The following is a 25,939-nucleotide window of genomic DNA, read 5'->3' on the forward strand; positions in this document are numbered from 1 at the left end:
AAAAGTTTTCAAGTCAGAAGGTAAAAACTTCGGCTCAGAACTACTGCAAGGGGTAGCCGCGCAGGGCTCCATTGCTGTCAGCCTGAAACTTTGTATTTGACCCGTTCTTGCGCCGCCAGATGTCCCAAGAGGCACTATAAGTTTCTATGGGCAATATAGTGATAAATCTTTAAAAATTCATATCTCTGGTTGTCTACATTTGATTTTAAAATATTTCCTATTGTTATAAATTGGTGTTCGATTTTTATTGTTAGCCTTTTCTTAATTATTTACTGTATTGGTGTTTTACAATGCTTTATATATCTGTCTTTGAAATTATGCCTGCTTGCTCGCAGACAAGCTACCATGGGTTGAGCATTAGAATAATTTTCTAAGACCTGTATTAAGCCCTATATTGTGTTAGTGGCCTTATTGCCAGTGGTAGATATACATTTCCCACTACTAATAACCCACTTTCCAACAGACAGTCAGTAAAATAAATGAGTAAAAGAATCAGAGGAGCTTCACCCCCTCCTACTCTGCCTAAAATACAAAGGAGAGAAACAGTTCCTCGGGATCAGTTACATTTAAGTTAGCTCTAGTACACATGAACAACGGACCACTTTTAAATTACTTTTGTGGTTTTAGCAAGTAATGAATAACTTAGATAACTTATCCCACAAAAAGATCCTGAGATTAGGAAGGACAATGTTTGATGACTGTTTTTGTTTCCGTTGCAATCGCGGCATTAGGAATCAAGACTGCAGATTCCTGTGACCTAGGTTTCTCTTTCTCTTGTGATACCCAGTCTCAGAGCTGTTCTGAAAGACAAGCTTAGCACACCGCAGTGAAATGCTCAAAGTGCCAATTACTTTTGTCCAAAGATTTAACAAATAGCTTCCAGATTATTATCCTCCCTGCCACCTTTTTGCAATTAACTTTGTAGAGGACATCTCATGTGCAGTACCGAGAGAAAATCTAATTCCCTTTGGTGCAGAGAAAAGCAGCCTTGCTCGGTAGGATTTTAGGCAAGCTTAGCTTTGTCGACTGCTACGCGCGGTTTCCCTTCTTGTAAATCCCATCTCCCACCACAAATACATGGTCTCACATTTAGATGCCATGAGCGTGCAGCAGCTCAACTTTCAGTCTTCTGAAACAAATCAAATGATATTGTATTTGATGTACTGGAAGTCTGTCAGGATGCTTTATATGGCCACCATGCATTTCAAGCTGAAGGGCCACAAACTGACCTTTATGTATGAGCGTCTGAAGCAAAACCCTGTGCATTCTTCTCCTAGGATTCAAAGGGAGAGGGAGCCTGAACCTCTCGACATGCCTGCCCCGAAATCTTGTTATTGACCATGGTCTATAAATGTGTTACAGATTGGTTACTTAGAAGTAGAGATCGGACCAATAAAATGTTGCAGCAATCTACAAAAGTGTTATGACTGATAAACGTATACAATGTTAATTGCTGTACATCTGTGAGAGAACTCTGTCTCTGGTTTATAAAAAATCACATTTAGACACTGTTTGTACCCAACATCATTCTTAACTTTTGATTTGAATCTCTAATTTTCAAAAACAATTGCTGAAACATTGTTTTTAAACTCTGCTTCGTGTATACGTATTCCATGGTCTAAACTCTTGATAAAGAGTTGGGGGTGCATAGTGTATATTTTTTGGAGGGGATATAATGTTTAGTGTCTAATTAATATATACTGACACCCAAGTCGCGAGATACCAGACCTCAAGCTGGGGCAAGGGTTCCTATTTCCTCAACCTACTTTTCGACCAAACTTGTTGTTTTTTTATTCCAATTTCTGAAGGCTGCCAGGAAGATGACTGGTAGATATTAGCAAGGCCATAGTGTTAATGCAATGTAGATGTCCTTTTCCACCGAGACACACTACAAGGCTGAGTGATAGACAGCCACGGCCCGTGGAGGGAATTTCGGTGGGGCGGAGAGGCGGGGCGGGGGAGGGGCAGGGTGGGGGATGCTAAAAACTGGAGTATGGATAATTGAAGGTAAGTAAACAATTTAATTAATAAAAACAAATTTCGTAGCGCGCCCTGCATCGCAAAATGCGATGTAGGGTGCGCTACGAAATTCGTTTTATTGTTTATTGTTTATTATTCGTTTTATTATTGATATTGTTAAAATTCCAATTTAGTGGGGGAGCAATGACTCAGTGCACATTCAAGTGGGGATTTCCTTCCATGAATTAAACTAATACATTTCATATACTTATAGCTGTAGGCACAAGAAAGTCACGTGGTTTACCAAGAATTGCATGATTTTAGGTCAAATGTTGAGGGCAGGAATAGAAAACTGAGAGCTGCCTTACTCATCTTTGAATGGCAGGTCCAGTCATAGAGGACTGGAAAAAGATGTGGGCATAGTCTCTGTTTCTTAGTGCGGTGAGTTAGTGATATGTTTCTATGGGATCTTCTACAACAATAAGTGTGTGCACAGCTTGGCAGGGAGATTCCAGTCCCATTGGTACAATTTTCAAACGTCAAAACACAATACTTAGCTTTTCCCTGATCTGACCTAAACTCCGTTTTGCGACAACGCGACATGCTCCAAATTCCTAAGAATTTGGTTTGATATGGCCAAAGGCATATGCATCATAAGATTTTCCTAACAGTACTGGTCTATTATTTCTCAGTTCACTCATTTTGCTTTATAAGGAGCAACATACAGTGAGTCTGAAGCATAAGGAGGTAGCCAGTGGTTTTAGTCAATCTCGTTGGCAAAAAATACTTCTGCTTTCTGGAAGTATGATCACCCTTGTGGGTCTTCTTGTATCACTTCCACCAGGAAAGAAGGGGACAAGTTGATTATTATTTAGATGGCTTGAGAACATTCGAGATCATTTAAATAGCCATCACCAAGAGTAGCTATACAGTTCCAGTCTTTTCCACCATTGAAAAAAAAGGGAACACAGAATAAAGATTGGTGAAAAGCGATAGGTAATTTCTATTACAGTAAGGCAAAATAAATAGGATTAATATGACATGAGTCCATCGGGGATCGAGTGAGAGACGTTTTCATTTACACCATACATAAAACTGTAGTTGATAGAAACATGCGTGTTAGCTTAACACCCAAAACTCGCCACTTCTATTAATATGATAAAGACATTGTACAAACTCGATTAACTGACCAAACTAGCAAAAACAAACTTGAAGAAGAGACTAAACAAGCAATTTACAGGTAATAATAATAACTTAAACAGCCTTTTTTTCTCATTATACAATTAAATATGTAAGACTATTGCAAGCTTGCTGAAGTCATCCAGCAATGTATCAGTTCGACAAATTCTGTCACTATACATTCATGAATTTAAAAAAAGGAAAAGGAAGTTGCGATCATTAACATATTACATGTACTTCTTTGAGCCACGTTCTGCTCAGACACAGCTTCAGCGTACAAAAGTAATTGTTCTACTACATAAGCATAGCTTCCTCAGAATAAGGATATTTCACAAATTACTTTTATGACACTAACTTTCCCCCCCCAAAAAAAGTATGACACATTTCACCGACTAAGCTACATAACACACTTGAATTTCAAACAAAGGCAGGCATTCTAATGTTTCTCCAAATTCCCTTTAACCTAGCCTTAGAGCTCGACCTAGCGTGCTCTACTGGCCATTGAAGGCCTGCTCCAGAGTTAAAGGCCTGAGCCGAAGGCGAGGGCTTTTAACAAGGGAGCGGGCCTTTAACCACATGATTGCTAGGCGTTTTCCCGTCCTGTGCTGAGATATGCAGGATGCCATTATTCATGACGAGCTGGCCTTGTCATCCGCGCACGGCAGGTAAGCGCCATGACGAGCCCAGCTCGTCATTAGCTTCGAAGGGGTTAATAGACAGTAGAGCCCGCTAGGAGGGCTCCAAGGCTATTAGAACATTCCGCCCCTAGAGGGCAAAATGTTATAATTACTAAAAAACAAAGGCCTCTTGGAGCACAAGGGGTTCACATTTCCTTGGCCTCTAAGAGGCATTTCCTTACAGCAGCCGCGGTGAACTAAAACAACATTGGAAGTTGATCTGCGGGCTTCTATCGTCCCGTAGAAGCCCGGAGAACTCCATTGTATTTAATGGAGTGCTCCACATCCCAATGCTCTAATTAACATTAAGAACAGCAGATGTAATGGTTGGATTTCATAGTCCTTCCTCTCTTTCTGGTTTCCAATTGTATTAGAAGGTACATCCACTCCATGGTTTGAGAGCCCTTATTCTTGAGTGTTAGTGTATTTTACCCCTGGGAACTATCCAATAGGCAATACATTCTGCGTATTCCCTCAATACAAATCTTTGCTGTAATTGTGGAAATACACTTATTTTCCTTTTGCTTCAATGCATCTCATTTTACGCTTTTCGTCTTACCTCATTCTCGGTGCCTAGCCTTGAAAGTGTGAGAGCAGTACATTTTACAGCATGCTGACTCAGAATATATCCTCCGACACGATACTACCACCTCCAAGAAAGCCACAATTTAAGTCCAAAATACAAAGTATGGTTGCACTTCAACAAGTCACCATTTCCTTACATTCATCCTCAACGCAACTCATTCCTATGTTGGATTGACATTTCAAAATTAGCACTTTTAAGAAATCAAAAATGTGTTGCTGAATGGTTACTGAAAATGTGAAACAGCACTCAGGAGAAAAAGCTATGTTGTATTTTTAAACATGCTTCTGGGAACAGGAGTTGGCAAAATGTAACAGAACCTGCTAGTCAAGTGCATTCACTACAATGACAGGTTCCCTTATTCAGAGCATCCGTCCACCTGCAAATATGTTCGGTTCTCCACATACACACCTATACATAAATGACTCAGGTGCCGTTTTAAGACTATTTCCTCAAAGTGACACAGTCTACCTCACATATGAAAGAGACGTTTCAATGTCCAGAGAGTAGTAAACACTTTGTTGTCTGCTGAAAACTAAAGGGGCTGTTTAGTTACCCTAATGACACTACTCTTTCCCTTACACATTACAGAAGTGGGCTTCCATACAGCTGAACATTGATGTAACGTTAGGGACGGATGTGTGTATATTAGAGGGAATGTTATATGAAATGGAGAGTTGTTCTATGGCACATCCCACTGACAAGTTAGTTACTGAGTGGAACCGATGGATTACTCAGCCAATGTCGCAGCGGTTTGTCTCACGCATTACAGAGTGGACTCTCACCTCTGAAATGTCCCATGACAGAATAAACTTCCGTTGGCATATTTAGAAAAAAAAGAAAGAAATTCAATGAAAAGCTGTAACAGTGTTAATTTAACAAGAACTAGAAAATGTTAAGATGCCACACATTGTAACCGAGTAACCTTGTTTTAACTGATGATATCACACATGACATCAATTATATTAGTAAGCATATCATAAATGTTGTCACATGTTTTTCATTGAATGCACATTGCCCCTCAGCCACCGGGGTCATCACATGGGAAAATCCTAACGGGAAAGTACATATAATAGGGCAGGTGCTAAGGTTTTGTTTGACAGCTTATAATATCCGTTTGACTCATGTAACTGTGAAAGTATCTGAAATATTTGGTTTCTGTCTATAAAGTTCTCTCCTGACATAGATACAAAGTAAAATGTAAAACAGAAGAGATACATACTACTCATTAAAAGAAACGACCAGATGGAACACTAATGTATTGCTTGCTGGTGAGTCAGCACCACACTTTGGGTCAATTATTCAAAGAGTTAGTTTTTCTATATTTTTCTTCTCTTATATTTCATAAACATGCAGGACTGCAGTTTTGCTTTAGACCTTGGAGTTTCTATCTAATGTTCTTGGTATGCATTTTCTATTGAGGAAAACACCAGCCTTACATTACATAGCACTAGATCAATGTTTGGGGCCAACATCTATAGCACGCTTCTTTATTGTGCCACATAAATGTTACAAGCGGACATAATTCCCTTATTTGTTCTTTCTATACTTTACAATCATCAACTGAATGTTACCAGCAACATTTGCACTTATAACTTAAATTGTGGTTAATTTAATAATAACAAATTTGTATATTAAACTGTTAATCCTGAACTATGCCTTTTGCCTCACTCTGAACACCAACAACATCTGTCATCAGAGACAGGACAAAGCACTACAGACACGGTCACATTCAAGAATGTTATCGATTCACGTCAAGCAGTTGCAGTGCTATCCTGGTTAGACCAACACGGTTCTATCAACTGCTACCTCCGTTAACAAGAAAACCAATGACTTTCTCTACTAAAATAAAAAATAAAAACGTACACCCAATCTGAATAACAAAATGTATTTCAGTTTCGTTACTGAAAAAAAAGCATAGTGGGCTTCAGAAGACACTGCATTAGAATAGAATAATTCATTTCCGGGAAAGTAATTTTGGTACTAGTGAATTCCCTTTTATGTACAATACCTAAGGCGCATGATGTCCATATTCCTTGTGTGGGGCTTTGATCACACACATGTAACTCATATGCTAAACAAAGTCACAGCAGACTTCACAAAATATTTTTTTTAACTAGAAAACGTTGCCAATCTTTGCCACTGGTAGATATGGTTCTGGTCATTTTTAGCATATCTTTCTTTTAAATTTGTTTCTTAAGCCTCTCTTTAAATTGCATGTCAAAGTGCAACGGACCTATGTCTGTTATGTTTTATGTATTGGATACTTGTTTCCTAGTTGTGTGCCTGCCTTGAGATGTTGAACATTAAGCAATTCGCCAAATCACCATGCATTTTTTCAGCATCCATTTGCTACATATTTAGCAATGTACTTTTATGATTCTTGGAAATGTAGCTATCATTCCAGATAAGTAAGGCTCACAAAAAAAACAACAAATGGAGAATTCCACTCTGGTCATCCACTTGTACCACCAGCATGGAGGCACTCTGGGCATTACTAGTTTGATTCCACCAATGGTCTACTTTTACTGGGCCATAAACAAAACAATATCCTTAAGGTGCTGACGTGGATCTCCACCATTTAAGATTCACAACCTGCTGCTGGGTTGAAACGGTTATATTTTTCATTGCAATTTCACAAACACAGATGACAAATGGTTGTTAGAAGAAAATGTAGTCAAAATCAAGGAATGCTTTTTTGTTACCACATCAGATATGGATGAAGCAGGAGGAAATGGAGGAAATGGCAGACAGAAAAGCCTTTCACCCACCTGGGATCCTTCTGAATGCTGTCAATGGATGGTGACCTGGCCAAGGTCCCTTCGGGTGGGATGGCAGGGCCCGATTTGCTGTATGGAGATTCCACAGAAGGGCAATATTGCAGTGTTCTGTAGGGGTCTGCGTAATTGGCGGTTGGGCCTGCAGCATAGCTGGCCCTCTGGAAGGTCCCCGTTGCATTCTGTGTGCCGTGCTGGCTGCCTGTGCGCTGTAAGGGTACGGAGTCGACACCAGGGGAAGATGGGGCTACGACAGGAAAGTAGGGACAAAGTAAAAAATTGAGGACCTGTTCACAGAAATGGTTCACCAGGTCTAGGCAGAGGAAAAATACACACAAATAAACAAGGGTTTGAAATAGAAAAAAAGTAAGAAAAAAAAACAGTCATATTTGACGTCTTCCAGTAAGATGCTGCATAAGTGGCAATCGTTTAACGGGCAATAGCGTTCTCAGTGCTGCATCAATATGTAAGGTCATTACAAAGCAAAGCAAACAATGTAAGAAACAGTTAACTGGTAATCTCATTTTGTCCTTCTAAAACGGTAACAAGTTACCGACAGTAAGAGCACTAAATGATAACATTATCTCCAAAGTAAAATATTACACATGGCGCTGGGAAAGTCGCACGTCTGACAACTTTATAGCGCGTTCCACTGAGAATGCACTGAGGGACAGATGTGGGAGGCATGTGCATTCGCAGTGATTTATTTTTCAACTTGCAACTTTTTAATAGCTCTGGATATTACTGCCTTTAGCTTAGTGTTGTACGCAAAACTAAATGAAGACAAGAGAATGGCTGGACACAGGAAAGTAGTTGGACATCTCATTTGGTCTTTTCACAAGCTTCATTTGCGCAGAACACGGAATCAATATCCAGTCAATTTACTGCTTAGGTAAAAGAAGCCATTTTGTTAAAAAAAAAATGCGTCGTACATGCATGAATAGGAACTCCTTAATTCTGTGGACATTAAACATTATTACAAATTAGAAAAGACTTTCAGACCAGCTGTGATTATGACCAATGAGAGACCATAGTTTAAACATTCTACTGCTCTTGCGATTATTCACCGAAGAGAACAATAGAATGCTTTCTTCTGGTGCAGTTTGGAACTAGCTGTCAGTAGGGTGGGTGGAGATACAAGTCATAGATGGGGGCTGATTATGATGTGCGACAGTCGGACCGTCGACCGCGGTTGTGGCGGTCAGGAGACTGCCTGAGCAGTCGGCAGTCAGACTGCCAAATTAGGATTTGACCGCCGTCCCGGTGGTTGCAATAGTGCCCTTTTACACCACAGCTCGTGTTGCAGCCCATAAAAAGGGCTGCAGCACAAGCACTTTGTGCATATCCATACACGTCTACCAAGCACCATGTGGTGCCTGGCACACGGTGCATGGATGTGCAGGGGCACTACACGGCCACCTTATAGTGGCTGACAGGGGCCCTGCTTGGGGCTCCCAAATTCCCTTTCTGGCTGCCTTTTCATGGCGGTCCAAAAAGGCATCCAGAAAGGGACATTGCAATCCCTATAGTGGGGCCTGAGCAGGCACCGCCCCCATGGTAGGGATGCGATTCTGACTGCCACCTGCAGGATCTTGGATCCTCTCGGAGACGTCTGTCATTCTCCCGGACCTCTGGGGTCCGACGGCCTGCATTGAAATGAGGAGGTTGGACTGACGACTTGACTGTCGGCAGGGGCGGCCTTAGGCATGTGCAAGCTGTGCATCTGCACAGGGCCACCAAACCCCAGGGGCCTCCACACCAATATAGATCATTAATATATTAATCCTCTGAGGATGGATACATATTTGCATGGCGGCCCCTGGCAGGGATTTGGTGGCCTCCGGCTCTGTTCCACTTCCTAATACCCTGACTCCCCCCCTCCTGAGCTCCGGGGGGGCTCTGTCCCGCCCGAACCCCCTCTTCCGGGGCCCCTTACCTACGCTCCCCGCCCAGGGCCGCCATGAGCCTAGAGCCACCCCTGCTGTCGGGCAGACCGCCACCTATGGCCTGCCAGTGGTGGTGTGTCTAACATTGTAATGAGGCCCTTAGTGTCAGTTATAGCTACCACACATAATACCCATTGACCTCTGAGGCTCCATCGGTCTCCTCCAGGTCCAAGCCTAATAGAATGCCAACTACCAATGGGCATGCCAGTCGTTGTCATGTACTCCGTAGTGACCGCTACGAGAGCCTGATAAAGCTGCAAGGGCCGAAGGAGGCCGCAGAGGCTTCCAGCAATGGCCGGTTTATAATGAGAATATCCTTTCCTTGTTGAGGCAGTGGTGTAATTACACAACACGCTTCCCTTCGCTAAGGACATATGGCAGTCTTTCTGAGCGTTACAGCTGCCGTTGAGTTTGCAATGGTGCTCTCTGTTGCACAACAGTGCTGCAGTGATCCAGTTTACCATCTATTACATTTGAATGTGTAAAGCAACACGCAATGTGTACCTTTTAGAGCCAAGTAGAGAGCGTGTTACAATTGTGCTGGCTTTCTAGCACTGACCCGTGTTTCAATCTAAGCAGCCAGCAGCGGTAACATGAAGAGGTGAGTTTCATGCAGTCACTGCCTGTTGGGTTGGTGTTTCTTCCGGGGTCCTGCTCTACAAAGGACTTAGTAATATGGCGTTTAAAAACAACTTGATGCAAGTCGCTTTTCAAAAAAAGAGCCAATAAGATATAGACGGACCTTATATGTAGAATCAAGGGATCGTCATAGACGTTACATTTGTAAGAGAATCATAAACTATAGTTAGCAAGCAGGGCCGGCCAGACCATTGCTTGTTAATGTGTTTGGGTGTGCTAACGTGCAGCCTTGCATGTCTCCTGGGCATGAACTATGCAAACACTTCTTAACGTATTACCTTGCAGAGGACTAGAATGACTTTTCTAGAGTGCGGCCTCACTGCATATAGGAGTGAGTAAATTGAAAACGTCAACAATGTACATACAGTAAAGTCTAAGACTACGCCACGTTTCACTGTTTTGTACCATCAGAGAGCTTTTCCTATGTCACAAATATGGGTCCAAACACGGCTCTGAAAATAGTTCTGAAAGAAAACTGCTTCCAACATAAACTACTATGGTCTGTACAAGAAGTTACACTGTGAAGCTTGTGACTTCTCATGAGCAGGGTTTCTAATGAAGGAAATACTTTAGTCAACTCTGACAATTTTGACACCAAAGATGGAAAGGAACAGAGACAAGGGGACATTCATAAACTGAAGAAAGACAAACATACTACATGTCAAGGACAGAGACTGTTCATACCTTGCAGATTGTGTCGTTTTTGTGAATTTTTTCCTAGAGGCAACTCTGTCTTATTAGCGCACTTTGTGGAAGAGATAGACGTACGTGTGTCGCCAGGGACTGGGGATGACGACTGAAAGCCAAAGTTCAGAGGTGCCCTTCGCTTACATCCACTCACAGTCCCCTTTCCTGGCGGGGCCTGAACTCGCTCCATCTGACTGTCAGAGCAGGCATGAGCCCTGACTGAGTGCATGCCGCCAGAGACTGACTGGGCATTACAGGTTAGGTTTACATATGTTCTCAAAACAACACTGCATTCTATGCTAATTACGTGATGTAAACATCAGTAAAGAGAAAAGGCGTAGCCTGGGCACCTTAAAGTTCAAAGTTTATTCCTATTTGTAGGAGTAATTACAATCATTGTAAACATTACAATAAAAAGAGCACCTTGAAGTTGGACAAGGGGAACGGTCAGGGGCAGTGGCCAATGGTGGCCGTGTTTTGAATTTTTACCGGTCTCCCTGGGTCAGCAGCGATTGGTTGCCATGGGATCGGCAGGGCCTCCTAGGGGAGCATCAGGGTCAACAGAACATTGTAAATAATGGGCAAGGCGACCTGATTTCCCTTTCTCTGCTAGCTGCCCCTGACAACCGCCAACGCTCCCCTACCCTTTAGGCATGTAGACAACCTTCGTGTAAAGAATATAAGTGCAGACATATTCAGAATGGAACCAAGTTTAAGCCTTTCGCTCAAGCCGGGGCAGATATACTACGGTCTTTATTGGAAGGCAATCGTGTCCACTACAGCGATTTTCCATAGTCAGCCAGCGTATTCCATTACACAGCCCTGGGATACTGGGGGATGGTGGCTGCGCCAGGGACCAAGGTATAGCCTGGGTTTTAAGTCCCAACTCCCAATGGGTGCCAGGAATGATCCCTGTATCGAGTTGGTCTGGCATGGTTATTTGGGGGACCAGATGTCATGCTGCCCCAAGCTCCCTCTTTCTAGAGGGGGCAGGTGAGGTCGCCTGTAAAGGACAACTTATTGAGGGACCAGCAGGGTTTCATCCCGGATGCAAGCCAATTGAATCAGTTGATGACACAAGGGGCCTGAGGGGTGGTCAACCATGACACCTTTGGAGTCTTTGTTAGGAACTTTAATGTACTAGTTGTCGAGTATTTTCTAGGAATTTCATGTATTAGTTATGTCCATGGCATAACCACAATGCTATACTGTACATATTGTAACTTAATAAGAAAAATGAAAAATGTGTCATGTTTATGCAGCCAGAGAATGTTTTATTCTCTAAGGCAATAATGACGTCTTGCACTGGGTCCCTCTGCATAACCAGTTATACATTTATGGGTTCCTAAAGTCTGGTTTGGGATATGACAAGCATCGCTGAGGTCCCCCACCGGTAACCTGTTATTTCCCATACTCGAGTCTCAGAGAGCGGCCTAGTATAAAACCAGTCTGCTGTGAGTTGGAAGGCAGGACGCTGCTCACTCTGTGTCACACTGGCGTGAGTTAACCGGAAGTACTCTTTTAAAACTTCCTTCTGAAGATATGCACACCTTCTTGGGAGAAGATTATATTAATCCTGATGTTCCACAAAACAGAATTGAGCTCTGACCTTCCTGTATAGAAATCTAAAATTAAGTGTGCTGCATAGTTATTAAGAGACTGACTTCAGTTAGCATTCTGTTTTATGGTAATAATCCACTCACCAAAGTCGACCATTAGTTCAAACAACGTTCGAAGAGGGCATTTATGTATAATAAGCGACTGCATATTTTCATACATATTTTCAATGTATCCAGGGGCAATAACCCACATTCAGAGAATAAAAATCATTGGAAAGAATATTCACATACCTCTCAACTCTCCCACAGAGAAATCGGGGACAACACTCTTAAAAATCAGGGACATAGGATCAAAATCAGGGACAGTCTCTGAAAAGTGAGGAATAGAGACTTGAAACAGTGGAAGAATTTGCTCACATTTGAAAAAGTATTACAGCATTACAAAGATAATACAATTCATATTACGGCAATAGAAATCTGGGTGGTGCAGATGAACACCACCAGATATTCTAACGTTGCTGAGATAATCTCATCCAAAATTAGAGATACTAGAGAGGCATTCAAATTATATTATGAATATCTGTAAAAAGGTATGGAATGAGACAACCTATCGGGCACCTCGAACGGCAAATGCCAACATTATCCTCATGGAAAAATGATTTGAAGTCCAGATCTGCTAAACGACACTGACATGAACATGGAACAGAAAGGGACAGAATAAGGAGTAGAACATGACATTGATGTAACTGCCAGGAGACTGTGTGCACGCACACACACGATCTCACACATGCACATAGAAACATACACAATACTACACACTAGTACAAGCACACACATATACAACAGGCCCGGTTCTAGTGGGTGGGCCAGGTGGGCCGGGCCCACCCAAACTTTGGCCTGGCCCACCCAAACATAACCCTTGGCCCTGGCAGTGACGTCAGCAAGGCCAGCAGAATATGGCCACTGCAAGTTAAAACGTTCTTCGAACGTTATCTTTCTTTAGGAGTTGCGTCATTGGGCCTGGGCTCGCACCCCCAATCACGCATCTCCTATTAGGCAGGTGGGCTGTGTCCCCGCCGACTCGTGCAGGTACATTAGGGGCACTGCGAAGGGGACAAAGCCTTTCGTTGGAACTGGATTTGTGGATAATTAATTCTTTTCTGCTGGTAAAGAGGAGTTTGTTTTGCCGTTTCGTTTTCCTGACCTTCCTGACCCCTTGAGCTGTTTGTTTACCCGATCCGGCTGTGACAGAGTTGTAAAGAGCAGGTAAGAGAATGTGTGGCTATTGTGTTTTTTAAATCTGTGAGAAAGACATACTTAGAACGCCGTGTTTATTTCATTTTCACTTACATCGTGTGTTTAAATCGTTAGTATCATTCATGAGTGATTCTGCAAGGATGCACGACAACTAAATGTCCAAATAACCTTGGGGATTGTTGATCTTGCTGGAGAGCGTTCTTTTTTTGGTTTGTAGTATTTAAATGCAATAGAACTGTAGTTAACGTGGATAGCTCAGTGGGTTACTGCCTTTGTCACAGAGATCCTTTGATACATAGGACAGTGTGATCAAAGACGTGTATACAAACCAGAATGGTATAATTAGATTTTTTTTTGTATTGCTAGTTAGTTCGAATTTTCCCAGTATTTCATTATTCTAATGTTGCAATACAGAGTTTGGGCAGATATAATTTCTAATCAGTACAGCCAACCACTGGGGTATGCTTTAAATCCTGTGTTTGTGGTTCTCCAGACCCAACCCTCTTAATACATATTGCCCAGCAGCATGGATGATATGTGATTCCTACACCTGGTAATCTTCATTAGCTTATGTGACATTCCCTATAGGCTGATTTGGATACTTTTATGAATCATTGTGTCTGCATAATGTGTGTGTGATGTACAGTACTGTGATACCCTACACTACGAGTACCGCTATACAAGAAATAAAATGCATATGAGAGAGGGGCTATGGAGTGATGATGGGCTCTGTTGGAGGGTGGCAATGAGGGAATCCGAGGGGGCATCATGAGGGGTGGAGATACGCAGAGATGGAAGGCACTGGTGGAGGTTGTTTGTGAGGGAGTCTGAAGAGGAGGTCATGGGGGAGGGGCTTTGGAGTGATGAGAGGCACTGGTGGAGGGGTAGGATGGGATTCTGAGGAGGAGGTCATAAGGGGGAGTTGCTTTGGAGTGATGAGGGGCACTGGTGGAGGGGTAGGAAGGGAGTCTGAGGAGGAGATCATGAGGGGGTGTTGCTTGGAGTGATGATGGGCACTGGTGAAGGGTGGTAGGGAGGGAGTCTGAGGAGGAGGTAATGGAGAGGGGCTATGGAGCGCTGAGGGGCACTGGTGGAATTTTGAATTTTTGAATTTTAACATATTTATTGAGCGCACTTATACCGGGACGGTTTCATGGCGCTAGGCGGCGGTGAACCAGTGGAGGCAGAGAGGAAGGCTAGACTGCTAGGGATCTGGAAAACAGGAAGGTCTTGAGATGTTTACGGAATTCCGGATAGGAAGTAGAAGCTCTGAGGGCAAAAGGGAGCGAGTTCCAAAAAGATGGAGCTAGAACCGCAAATCCCGTCCCCCCGGACCTCTGCTTCCTGAAGCGGGGAACTGACAAGAGCGCCTGGTGAGAGGAGCGGAGCTCTCTGGCCGGAAGATAGGAAGATATAGCTTCACAAAGGAAAGCAGGGGCAGTCCCTGACCTAGCCTGATAGGTAATGCAGCCCAACTTGAAGAGAGCCCTCTCCTTCACCGGTAACCAGTGCAGAGATTGCAACAGAGGGTCGGCATGGTGAAATTTGGGAAGACCATAAATCAGGCGGGCGGCTGGTAGTGGGGGAGTCTGGGAGGAGGTCATGAGGGGAAGAGGCTATGGAGAGATGAAGGCCAGTGTTGGAGGATGGCAATGAGGGAATCCGAGGAGGGGGAGGTCATGGGGAGGAGCTACGGAGAGATGAGGGGCACTGGCGGAGGGTGGTAGTGGGGAAGTCTGGAGGAGGTCAATGGGGGGGAGGGGTTATGGAGCGATGAGGGGCACTGGTGGAGGGTGGGAGTGAGGGACTCAGGGGGAGGTCAATGGGGGGAGGGGTTATGGAGCGATGAGGGGCACTGGTGGAGGGTGGGAGTGAGGGACTCAGAAGGAGGTCAATGGGGGGAGGGGTTATGGAGCGATGAGGGGCACTGGTAGAGGGTGGGAGTGAGGGACTCAGGAGGAGGTCAATGGGGGGAGGGGTTATGGAGCGATGAGGGGCACTGGTGGAGGGTATTTGTGTGAGAGTCAGCGGAGGTGGTCATGGGGAGTGGCTTTGGAGTGATGAGGGACACTGGTGGGGGGCAGGTAGGGAGGGAGTCTGATGAGGAGGTCATGACTGAAAGGGGCTAAGGAGAGATGAAGTGCACTGTTGGAGGGTGGTAGTAAAGTTGTCTATCGAGTAAGAGGTCAGTGGTCGGACACCAATAAATACTTTTGCACCAGCGCTATAATAGACCCTGCAATGTTTTTGCTTATTTAATTAGCAGTTGGGTCATTAGGGCCACTGTGTAACATATTTTAAAGTGTGTGCTAATTATATTTACTCTTATATTCAGGGTTTTCAGTTTGAAGGTGATTTTACAAATCTTTTTAGTGGGATTATGGAGAATGAAACCAGGTGGTGCCTGATATGGGGCTGGGGACCAAGGTTAGCTGTGAGTTAAGGTGCACGGTAGAGAGATTGTAGAAAATTGATGATCAGGCCTGGAAGGGAGTGTACTGCAGAGTCTGGGGTCAGATGGAGGTAATAATGAAGAGAGATTCTCTCTGAAGGCTGGCAACGAGGCAGGCTGAGTAGTGTTACTTGCCTGATACTCCCACCTCAGAAACCTCCTCTGCCCATCAAAAGGACCTTACATGGGGATCAAAACACTTTTTGAGAGTGTTAACGATTAGAAAGAGATTTGGAAAATAATGGAGGGCCCTGAATCTCCTGTTATCCCCTTCTATCACACGCAGGAGTACAGTTTTTTCTATTTGTAGGCTACCTCCAGAAGCGACACATTGAGCCCGCAGTGGCCCACCCAAATGCGCCCTTGGCCCACCCAAACAAAAATTCCTGGAGCCGGGCCTGATATACAAGCATGCATAGGCACGCACACACACTGGAGATTGATTGAAATTGGAATAGAAATGGAAATGGTGGACGGCTAGATTGGAAAACAGTGTTGACATTAAACATTAGGCTCAAATCGGACATGCATAGGAGTTCACGTTTTATACCAATATACATGATCAACACAAGCATGAAGTCTGCGCCATTTTAGAATGCATATTTCAAAGTAAATCAAGATATTTCAGGCAGAGGATTTGGAGCCCTTCTCCAGTCGTCTGTGGTGCAGTGACCTCAGAAGCGGAAACAAGTGACGTCTACCACCTCACGTCTGAGTTCTTACTGCACATGTGGGGGCTGCGTTATGAACGCCGCTCCGGTTCAGGTACAGCTTCTGCAATGCATCAAAAGAATCTTAAACTACGTATTTTTGTCTGCACTTCACTCTACTTTGCATTTCCTGGACATCCCAGCTAATCCTTTTTAGGATATTACAAGAACTGATACACAACAGCGATACACCTGTTGCATAGTACATTGCAAATTATTCTGGCTGTCATCTATCACGTGAAACACTTGGAGACAAAATAAATCACATAAAAAATTGCTTATCAGGGTGCAGAGATTTCAAGGTTGAAGTTACATATCAATAAAATATTGTGGGGCATGTGACTAGGTGTAAAAAGATGCAGTGTGAGCCATGGCTTTGGCAATGAACCCTTTTTATAGACATTCTTTCCTACACGGCCACACTGCGGCCGCTCCATTAGGGCGTTGGAGCGCCGCCCCACTGCTTTCTCGCAGTGCGAAAAGCAGAAAATAAAATGGTATTTAAAATACCATTTTATTTTCTGCTTCTTGCACTGCAAGAAAGCAGAAGGCAGGGGTATGCCTGGTTGGGGCGGGCGGGAAGGTATGCCTCTTTGGGGGCGGGCGGGGAGGAGTGGCTTGCACCACTCTGAGTGCCCTTACTGCGCATGCGCACTCTACATGAAAATGGCCTCTCTACAGGCACCCGGCTGGGCGCCGTCCGGAACTCGGCACCAATCTCAACGCTGCGACTGCAGCGTTTTGATTGGCTTACAGGAGGGGAGGGAGCATGCCTGTTCCTGTCCAGGAGCAGAGGCGGCGTGGGAACCAGACCAGGAGCAGAGGCGGCACAGGAGCTGGTCAGGTAAGTTTTATGTGTTTTACCCGCCCCCCCCGTGTAGTAAGAGCCGCGACTGAATCAGACCTGTGCCTTATTTATGCTAAAAATAAATTGGCAATAGCCCATCGTTATTCGTGTCTAATTCAGAATTACATGCTTCACGTGTGCACATTGTTTCACTCAAAGATGTTTAGACTGGATTTAGAAGAAGGCTGCCTCTTTCTTGTACTTGATAATCTAAGATTTTTGCTTCAGACATAATATGCGGGCAGGGTGAAGACAGCACTGCCTCCTTGAACCTGCGACACACAGAATTAATATCTAATGTGCAATAATTATTTAAATGAAATCTCCCTGGGCCGAAATGTACATGAAGCCATTGTGTACTCACCGGGTTACATAGGAGTGTGCTGTGGAAAGAACCAATTTGCGTCAAGAGCGTCGGTGAAAGGCTGTGTTTTGTGCTGGCAGAGTTGTGGGTTGGAACTGGGAGGCATGTGTGCAAGTAGTCATGAGTGATGAAATATATGAGCCTGTACACAGTGCATTGCGGGGGTAAGTTAAAGTTTGCTCAGCAAACTATAACTGCTGAATTTCTCAGACTCAGCGGAATTGTGTGGCTCCGCAGCTGGTGTGATTATCAGCGCAGCGGGACAGTTTGGCACAAACTTTGAATGGGATGGACTTTGCCTGTACAACTGTGATCATGAAATTGTATTTTATTGATGGTACTGCCTGCGGCCCACTTGGGATGAATTTAATGAACTACAGGCCCCAGAATGCATTTCGAATATATTATTCACTTAATAGTGACTGAGGAATGGAAATAAATAAGGGACTAAGACTGGTGTATGTTTTGTTGGCAGTTCATCGATATGCAGAAAGCCTTTGAGGAAGGGCGCTAGCCCGAAACGTGTCAGGCTCTGCTGGCGCTGGGTGCACTGGTACCTTCCCTTACCTGGAGTGAGCCAACAGGGAGTGAGCCCCGCTCTTGGGCACTTGCAGAACTGTATCTTAAACGGCCGACCAAGAGGCGCACCGCCGCGGAATCGTGCGGTTCCGCAGCTGGTGTGATTATCAGCGCAGCAGGACAGTTTGGCACAAACTTTTAACAGGATGGACTTTGCCTGTACACCTGTGATCATGAAATTGTATTTTATTGATGGTACTGCCTGTGGCCCACTTGGGATGTATTTAATGAACTACTGGCCCCAGAATGCATTTCGAATATATTATTCACTTGAATGTGACTGAGGAATGGAAATAAATAAGGGACTAATACTGGTGTTTGTTTTGTTGGCAGTTCATCGATATGCAGAAAGCCTTTGAGGAAGGTCGCTAGCCCGAAACGCGTCAGGCTCTGCTGGCGCTGGGTCCACTGGTACCTTCCCATACCTGGAGTGAGCCAACAGGGAGTGAGCCCCGCTCTTGGGCACTTGTGGAACTGTATCTTAATCGGCCGACCCGGCCGGGGGCGCACCGCCGCAGAATCGTGCGGCTCCGCAGCTGGTGTGATTATCAGCGCAGCGGGACATTTTGGCACAAACTTTAAACGGGTTGGACTTTGCCTGTACACCTGTGATCATGAAATTGTATTTTATTGATGGTACTGCCTGTGGCCCACTTGGGATGTATTTAATGAACTACTGGCCCCAGAATGCATTTCGAATATATTATTCACTTGAATGTGACTGAGGAATGGAAATAAATAAGGGACTAATACCGGTGTTCGTTTTGTTGGCAGTTCATTGATATGCAGAAAGCTTTTGAGGAAGGGCGCTAGCCCGAAAAGCGTCGGGCTCTGCTGGCGCTGGGTTCACAGGTACCTTCCCTTACCTGGAGTGAGCCAACAGGGAGTGAGCCCCGCTTTTGGGCACTTGTGGAACTGTATCTTAATCGGCCGACCCGGCCGGGGGGCGCACCGCCGCAGAATCGTGCGGCTCCGCAGCTGGTGTGATTATCAGCGCAGCGGGACAGTTTGGCACAAACTTTAAACGGGTTGGACTTTGCCTGTACACCTGTGATCATGAAATTGTATTTTATTGATGGTACTGCCTGTGGCCCACTTGGGATGTATTTAATGAACTACTGGCCCCAGAATGCATTTCGAATATATTATTCACTTGAATGTGACTGAGGAATGGAAATAAATAAGGGACTAATACTGGTGTTTGTTTTGTTGGCAGTTCATCGATATGCAGAAAGCCTTTGAGGAAGGTCGCTAGCCCGAAACGCGTCAGGCTCTGCTGGCGCTGGGTCCACTGGTACCTTCCCATACCTGGAGTGAGCCAACAGGAAGTGAGCCCCGCTCTTGGGCACTTGTGGAACTGTATATATATATATATGTGTGTGTATATATATATATCACCAATTCCTCCGTGTACAGCCGCTTGCCTTCCCCAGGAAAGAAATGGAAAGCGAACCACATCTTCTGTGCTTTAGTCAGTGTTTATTTTGCCATAACAAACATCATGACGCGTTTCGGTCTTCACAAGACCTTGATCACAGTATATATAATTTTCTTCTAGTTGCTGAGAGAGAGAGAGAGAGTGAGTGTGAGTGTGAGTGTGGGTGTGAGTGTGATTGTGTGTGTGTGTGTGTTTACACACACACACACACTTAGGGTAACATCAAGAGAAAATAATGAAAAGCTCTCCCACCCTTCAACAGAGAATGGATGTCTAAACCAGCAGGCAAAGGTGGTGTAGTGGTTGACATTAAATTAAGTGATTTTACCAAAGAGAGGAAGAGACAAGTAATGGATACCAACTTTTACAATCAATTACCACAAAAAACATAACCAAGGAAATTAAGATTTTGTCTGTAAAATACAAGAGCCTAAATCTCAATGTTTGAACAGCAGCAGGCATGCTTGTTCATCCAAATCCTAGGCATAGGAGATTTGATATGCTTCCAAAGTGCAAGACCCGACCAACCCTGACAGGCCCATGATGGCTGATAATGATACAGCAAATGGGAAAATACCTTTATTTGTGGGCCATCACCTCTAGGTTAAGGCTAATACCCATCATTTGTTAAGGACGCCAGTCACTTTCTTCAGAGTACAGAGCAAGTAAACCAAACCTACAAATTTGATGTTGACACTCTCCCTGCTGTATTTGATAGTATAGCCCAATACACCAACATACCACACTAGATTGTTCTTTTTTTCAATAGTAAACACTATCTGAAGATACAGGGCACTTCTACCGGCACTCAGATGGCACAATACTATATGACCATCGTCATGGGGAAACAAGAGGAACTGAAGGATAATGTCTACTTCACGGATCGAATCACTGACTGATTAAGATACAATGGTGAGGCAGATACATTGATGGCATATTTCAAGTATGGAATTCAGCAAGTTGAAAACTGGAGAGACTTAAAAAATAATATCAATAAAATCAATCCTAGTATGATATTCACCAGTAGCAATACTAAGTACATTTATGAATTCAGAAACAAAATTATCATAGATTTGTATAGCAAGTCTAGGGCAAGGAAAGTATTCTCATTGAATTCAAACTGAAGTGTGTATCAATCATGCCACACTAAACTCTGTATGAACAGTCAAGAACTCGAATAAGACAAACATGCAACAATGAGGACACTCAAAGAATATTCACAAGAGATTATTAGACTTTTCCAAATGGATGGCTTTTTTCTGTTTATCAAAGATCAACAAATTTGAAAATCTTTGCAGTTTGCCAAGGAAGCACTTAGTTGAAAAAACAACAGCAGGAATTAGCAGAATCCCATTTTAAGTAAACAATCATCCATCAGCTCATAACAAAAGAAACATCTCCCATCCTAGACACTTCTGAAAGATTAGAAAACTTTTTATCTCCAAAACCTCTAGTCATTAAAGCTTAACTCAGGGTTCCCCATTCACAACCACTTGGTGTGAGAGCTAAAGTCAAACAGCCTGTAAGAAATGCAGGGAATCTATAAGTTACAAGTCCATCTGTAGGAAGAACCTATGTCATAAGACAACATCTTGGATACTGTTTAACTTATGTATTTTATGTAGTCTAGAGCTGACTGTGAAAAGTAATGTCTAGACCTAACAGTAAATGACCTCTATACGTCGTTTAGGTATCACAAACATTTATTTAAAAAAACGTTTCCACCATACAGCCAATCATTTTAATCTTACAGACCATTTGCCGTCGAGTAAAAAGATTTTCTCTGAGGAACATGTTTTTTTAGACAGAACTATTTAACTTCAGGGAACATCTCTGGAACTAGTATTTATAATTATTGTATCCAGATAGACTGAACTAAAACTGAACACCACTGACAATACCAACTGTTCACTGCATATCTTGACAATTCTCAGGACTGCAGCGATTCTACATTTCAGTTGAGCAGTCACTGAGCATGCAATCTCGTCTGCTGAAGAAGGTGGAAGTCGAAATACTTATTGGAAATCTTTTTTTCTTTGAGGAGTTCACCTGTTTGAGTCAGTTCTTTCTTGGATATTAAATATATTGCGACTCATCTTTTTGAAGCAATATTTCTGACCTCACTAGACATTGCCTTCTTGTTGTCCTTCATATACTTGTATACTTGCATAAATAACTGCTATTAAAACACACATTAAAATGATGTAATGGTGACAACATAAAATCTAAATATCGCTGATAGTGAACAGGTATGGTTAGCAGAGCTAACCATAGCTTGCCCAAATGCACTGCTCATGACCTCACATATGATGTCACAAATAACATCACAATGACATAATCGATCATCATTGGTGGCTCTGTAAATCACCACTGACATCTTCAATTATATCACTATGGATACACAATTGAATTGTTTATTTGTGTTCCATATTTTTATTAATCACTGACATTGTCTGTTATGTCCTGGTATTGATTTAAATATTATCCCACCTTCTTCCAAATATTGGGCTCAACCAGAATATAACATAATGCACTGTACACAGCTGCAGGTGTATTTACCCCAATGTGCATACCAGCCAGCTGTACTTGGTGGGAATTCATTACACTTCTCAGCATCCCAGTATGGTCATAAACAACTGTGAACCGTATTTGGCAGTTTAAAGTGGAGACTGAGCACAAGGGTTCCCCTTTAGCCAAACCCGGTACTGACCCATATAAAGCAAATAACCATGTGGACATGGACTTTGGCTATGCAGAGTAGAATTGTGCAGGCGGCCTTTAGTCACAACCTGCACACAACCCGATTAGGACATACATACAACACAAGTCCTTCCAAAATGTACACCAAGATTTGAATGCAGCGAGTTAGGAGAGCCTGGAAAAGCACTAGGAATGCCAGATTCCAATTGGTTCATTTTTTTTATTTTGCACAGGGCATATATAACTCCTGCTAAGATAAATTAATATTTTAAAACGGATACTGCCCAGTGCAGACTGAAAGGGGCACATTTTAAACGTATGATGTGGGGTTGTCCTCAGCTGGGAACATATTGGGTGGAAGTGGTCGATCTGCTCTGTGGAATCACAGAACGTCATATGGAACCTGACTTGGGCACATGTTTATTACACTGGTTTTCGCATACCTCTAATACGAAGGTGCCGAGTAAGTTCATAGATCTAGGCCTTTTGTTGACTAAGAAAGAGATCACTGCGCACTGGAAATCAGCGCGAGGGCCCAATCTTGGGAGGTGGAGAGCAGACTTACACAAATGGGCGCTGAGTGAAAGTACAATCAGGCTTCAACAGGCCGCGCAGACTAATAATAAGAAAAGCACTGGAGGCAGCAAGTACATGGGAAGCAGTGGTTGTTGTGTTACAGGTGCCTGAGGCGGACTCGGAGGTCGGCTCGGTCTTGGAAGCCCCGATGTGTTTGTCATGCTCTACGGGAGCAGTACAGTAACACTGGATAAACCCTGTGCGGCAACTGGTGGATTCGAATAGTAGTAGGTTAGCCTGTACTGTTCTGCTGTTCCTGACTTCACCATAGCAGAGGGATTAGATGTTCCTACACTTATGAGCAGCATGTGGTTAGGGCACACCGGTGGTACGGGGGGCAGGGAGGGAGTACGGTGAAGATTGGCTTTAGCCTTTATATTATATTATTCAGTTCACATGATATTATTGATTCTTGACTACTAGCGGGAGCCAGATCTATAATTGAGTGGGAGAAACAACACAATGATAGGACAGGGATAGCCTATAACCTTGTAATAGTTGACACTACTGTCTTTCCTTCCTTCTTGGTGAGAGATGTGGGATACTGGGACAAGGTGGGATGGCGGTGTTATACAATGGATAACAGTAATACTGTATTATTTGCCAGATGTTATTTGAAAATCAATAAAAATATATATATATTTTTAAATGAATTGAGGGCAGAGGCAGGTCTTTGTTAAGGCCCTGCACTAAGACCATTGATATGCCAAGCACTTTCTAGTGAAATAAATTGGTCCTTACAACTGCATGATATTCCTACAAAACAAAAAAGGGAGCTAAAAATGATGTCACTGATTATATGAATGGTGTGGCGACATGTCCCAAGTGATGTCATAGATTATGTAATCCGTGACATCACATATGAGGTCGAGAGCAGTGCAATTGTGGGATAGTTATGGTTTGCTCATCTAATCATAACATGGACAGTGTCAGTGGCTTTAAGGTTTTACATTTTGTTTTGTTTTAAAACCATAATTTCACTTAACTGTGCAGGACCGAGTCTTCAGTGAAGTAGTGCAATGAATCACCGCTGTGCATGGCTGAATCATATGCACTGAGATTAACTACCCAAAGAAACAGCAGGCAATAAAATATTAAAAAATAAGTGTGGATAATGTGAATGCTGATAGTGTATTTGTGTGTATGGTTAGGTGTGTTTGTGCTCATGTTTTTTTTATCATTGTGTAGTACAATGATTAATCTAATCAACATACCTTGGCACAAGCCACCGCATACCATATGGGGTATACCTGGACGAATGGCGACATTACGTGGAATAAGAGTGATATCTGGGCACATTACCTTGACGGACACATAAGGCATACCAACTTGCATGGCACTGACTGGCCCATAATATATACCTTAGTGCATGACACTGATTGGTCAATAATGGTCATGCCTGGCGACATGGAACTGACAGACATATAGTTCATATGGTACTCATGAGTCGTACCTAGTCACATGGCAATGACTGGAATGAGGAGCATAGCAAGGCATATGTCATTGAATGGCCCAAATAGACAGATGATGCATATCCTGCCCTAAAATGAATAATTAGGATTAATGAGAAATTAGGAGTAACTTTCATGTTGGTCATACCTGACACATGGCAATAAGCAGCCTATGAGGCATCCCTTTGCCAATAGCACTGTGCTTTCTAGAGGGCAACTTGGTGACATAGTGACATTTACTGCCTATTGGGTGTACACCCTTACATGGCAATTATTAACCTTAAGGGCAAACCTGAGCTTATGGCTGTGACCAGTTTAAGGGGCATCACTGACCACATTATACTGTCTATAATATTGGGTGGATCTATACATATGGCACAGACTGGCAAATAGGGCAAAAAGAAGCACATGGTGGTACTGACTGGCATAAAGGCTACACTAGGGGATGGTCTGTTAAATACTTTCCGCATTCTGCCGTGGGACTACAATTCTAAACTTATTTTATATTATCTCTGCATCTCGCTCATAGTCTTTCACAAATCACTACGGAGTCCTTTCCATGGATTTCAGATTGTCTCAAATTCCTGCAAGCACACCTTCACCAAATACAACATTTTTTCAGGCTGCATGAACCAATCTATGATGTTGCCCATCAGCTCCAGGGATGGACCAGCCAGACTTCCCATAGTTTCACTACGTTCCTTCTAGCCACCCTCAAAGCTACCTTACAACAAAAATGACTGTATTCTAACAATGTTAGGTCCCGCCAAAACACAGTATCACTTACTGGAGCTGCATTATAACAGCTGAGATGATGAAGATGAATGAGGATAATTATGATGATGATTATTTATGTTGACGCTAGGATTAAAAGAACGATAGACCAAATTGACTAAAAAAACAGGGAGAAGTAGTAGATCTCAGCAGAAAGAAAGGCTTTCACAGAATGCTTAAAAGATGAAAAATTAGAAATTGTCTGACTATCTATGACCTGGAAAACATGGCCAAATTTCCTGAGATGGACATCTTTTGTAGCCTCAGACACTTGGAAATAGCAAGATCTGGGAGGCCAGGGTAGAAAGAATTTCAGTAATCCAGCTGCGATAAGACACAAAATTTCACCACCTGCTTAAACCTGTCACCAGCAATGAAAGATCAAATTTTCCTGAGGAGTTTGAGTTGGGCTAACCCAGTGGGAAAGTCTTTTTGGAACTGGGATACAAAAGATAACTTCTAGTCGAAAATCACTGCCATATTCTTGGGCATCTCTCCAGGGATAGGAGAAAAGTCAAGCTGCACTGGATAAAAGTCTGAGGAACAAGCATCAGAGGCGCCACCAATGCTAAGAACCTCGCTCTTGTAACTATTTAATTTAGGAAAAATGAGTAACATCCAAACTAGAACCCAACGAGTCAATCACACAGACTACCGGTGGAGTTGGACGAGGACTGATCAAATTTGAGCAGAAGCTGCACAGTGAAAAAAAGCATGCATTAGGCCACAGGGGGTTTTGATGCATATATGAAATATTACAGTGATTTCCTTGTGGGTCATACTGA

General features: G+C 43.3%; 1 protein-coding gene across 1 annotated transcript in view; it reads right to left on the reverse strand.

Annotated features, from left to right (window-relative positions):
• The window catches only part of CTNND2 (catenin delta 2), a 3,070,130-nt gene that overhangs the window by 1,441,926 nt on the left and 1,602,265 nt on the right, over nucleotides 1–25,939 (reverse strand). Inside the window, exons 9-11 of the mRNA XM_086965298.1 lie at nucleotides 12,298–12,375; nucleotides 7,170–7,422; nucleotides 5,184–5,210 (exon numbers count right to left, since the gene is read on the reverse strand). Coding sequence (XP_086821424.1) covers nucleotides 5,184–5,210; nucleotides 7,170–7,422; nucleotides 12,298–12,375 — 358 coding nt within the window. The remainder of the gene's footprint in view (nucleotides 1–5,183; nucleotides 5,211–7,169; nucleotides 7,423–12,297; nucleotides 12,376–25,939) is intronic.

The sequence above is a fragment of the Lissotriton vulgaris genome, chromosome 4_1 (assembly GCF_964263255.1).
Source record: "Lissotriton vulgaris chromosome 4_1, aLisVul1.2, whole genome shotgun sequence".
Lineage (NCBI taxonomy): Eukaryota > Metazoa > Chordata > Amphibia > Caudata > Salamandridae > Lissotriton > Lissotriton vulgaris.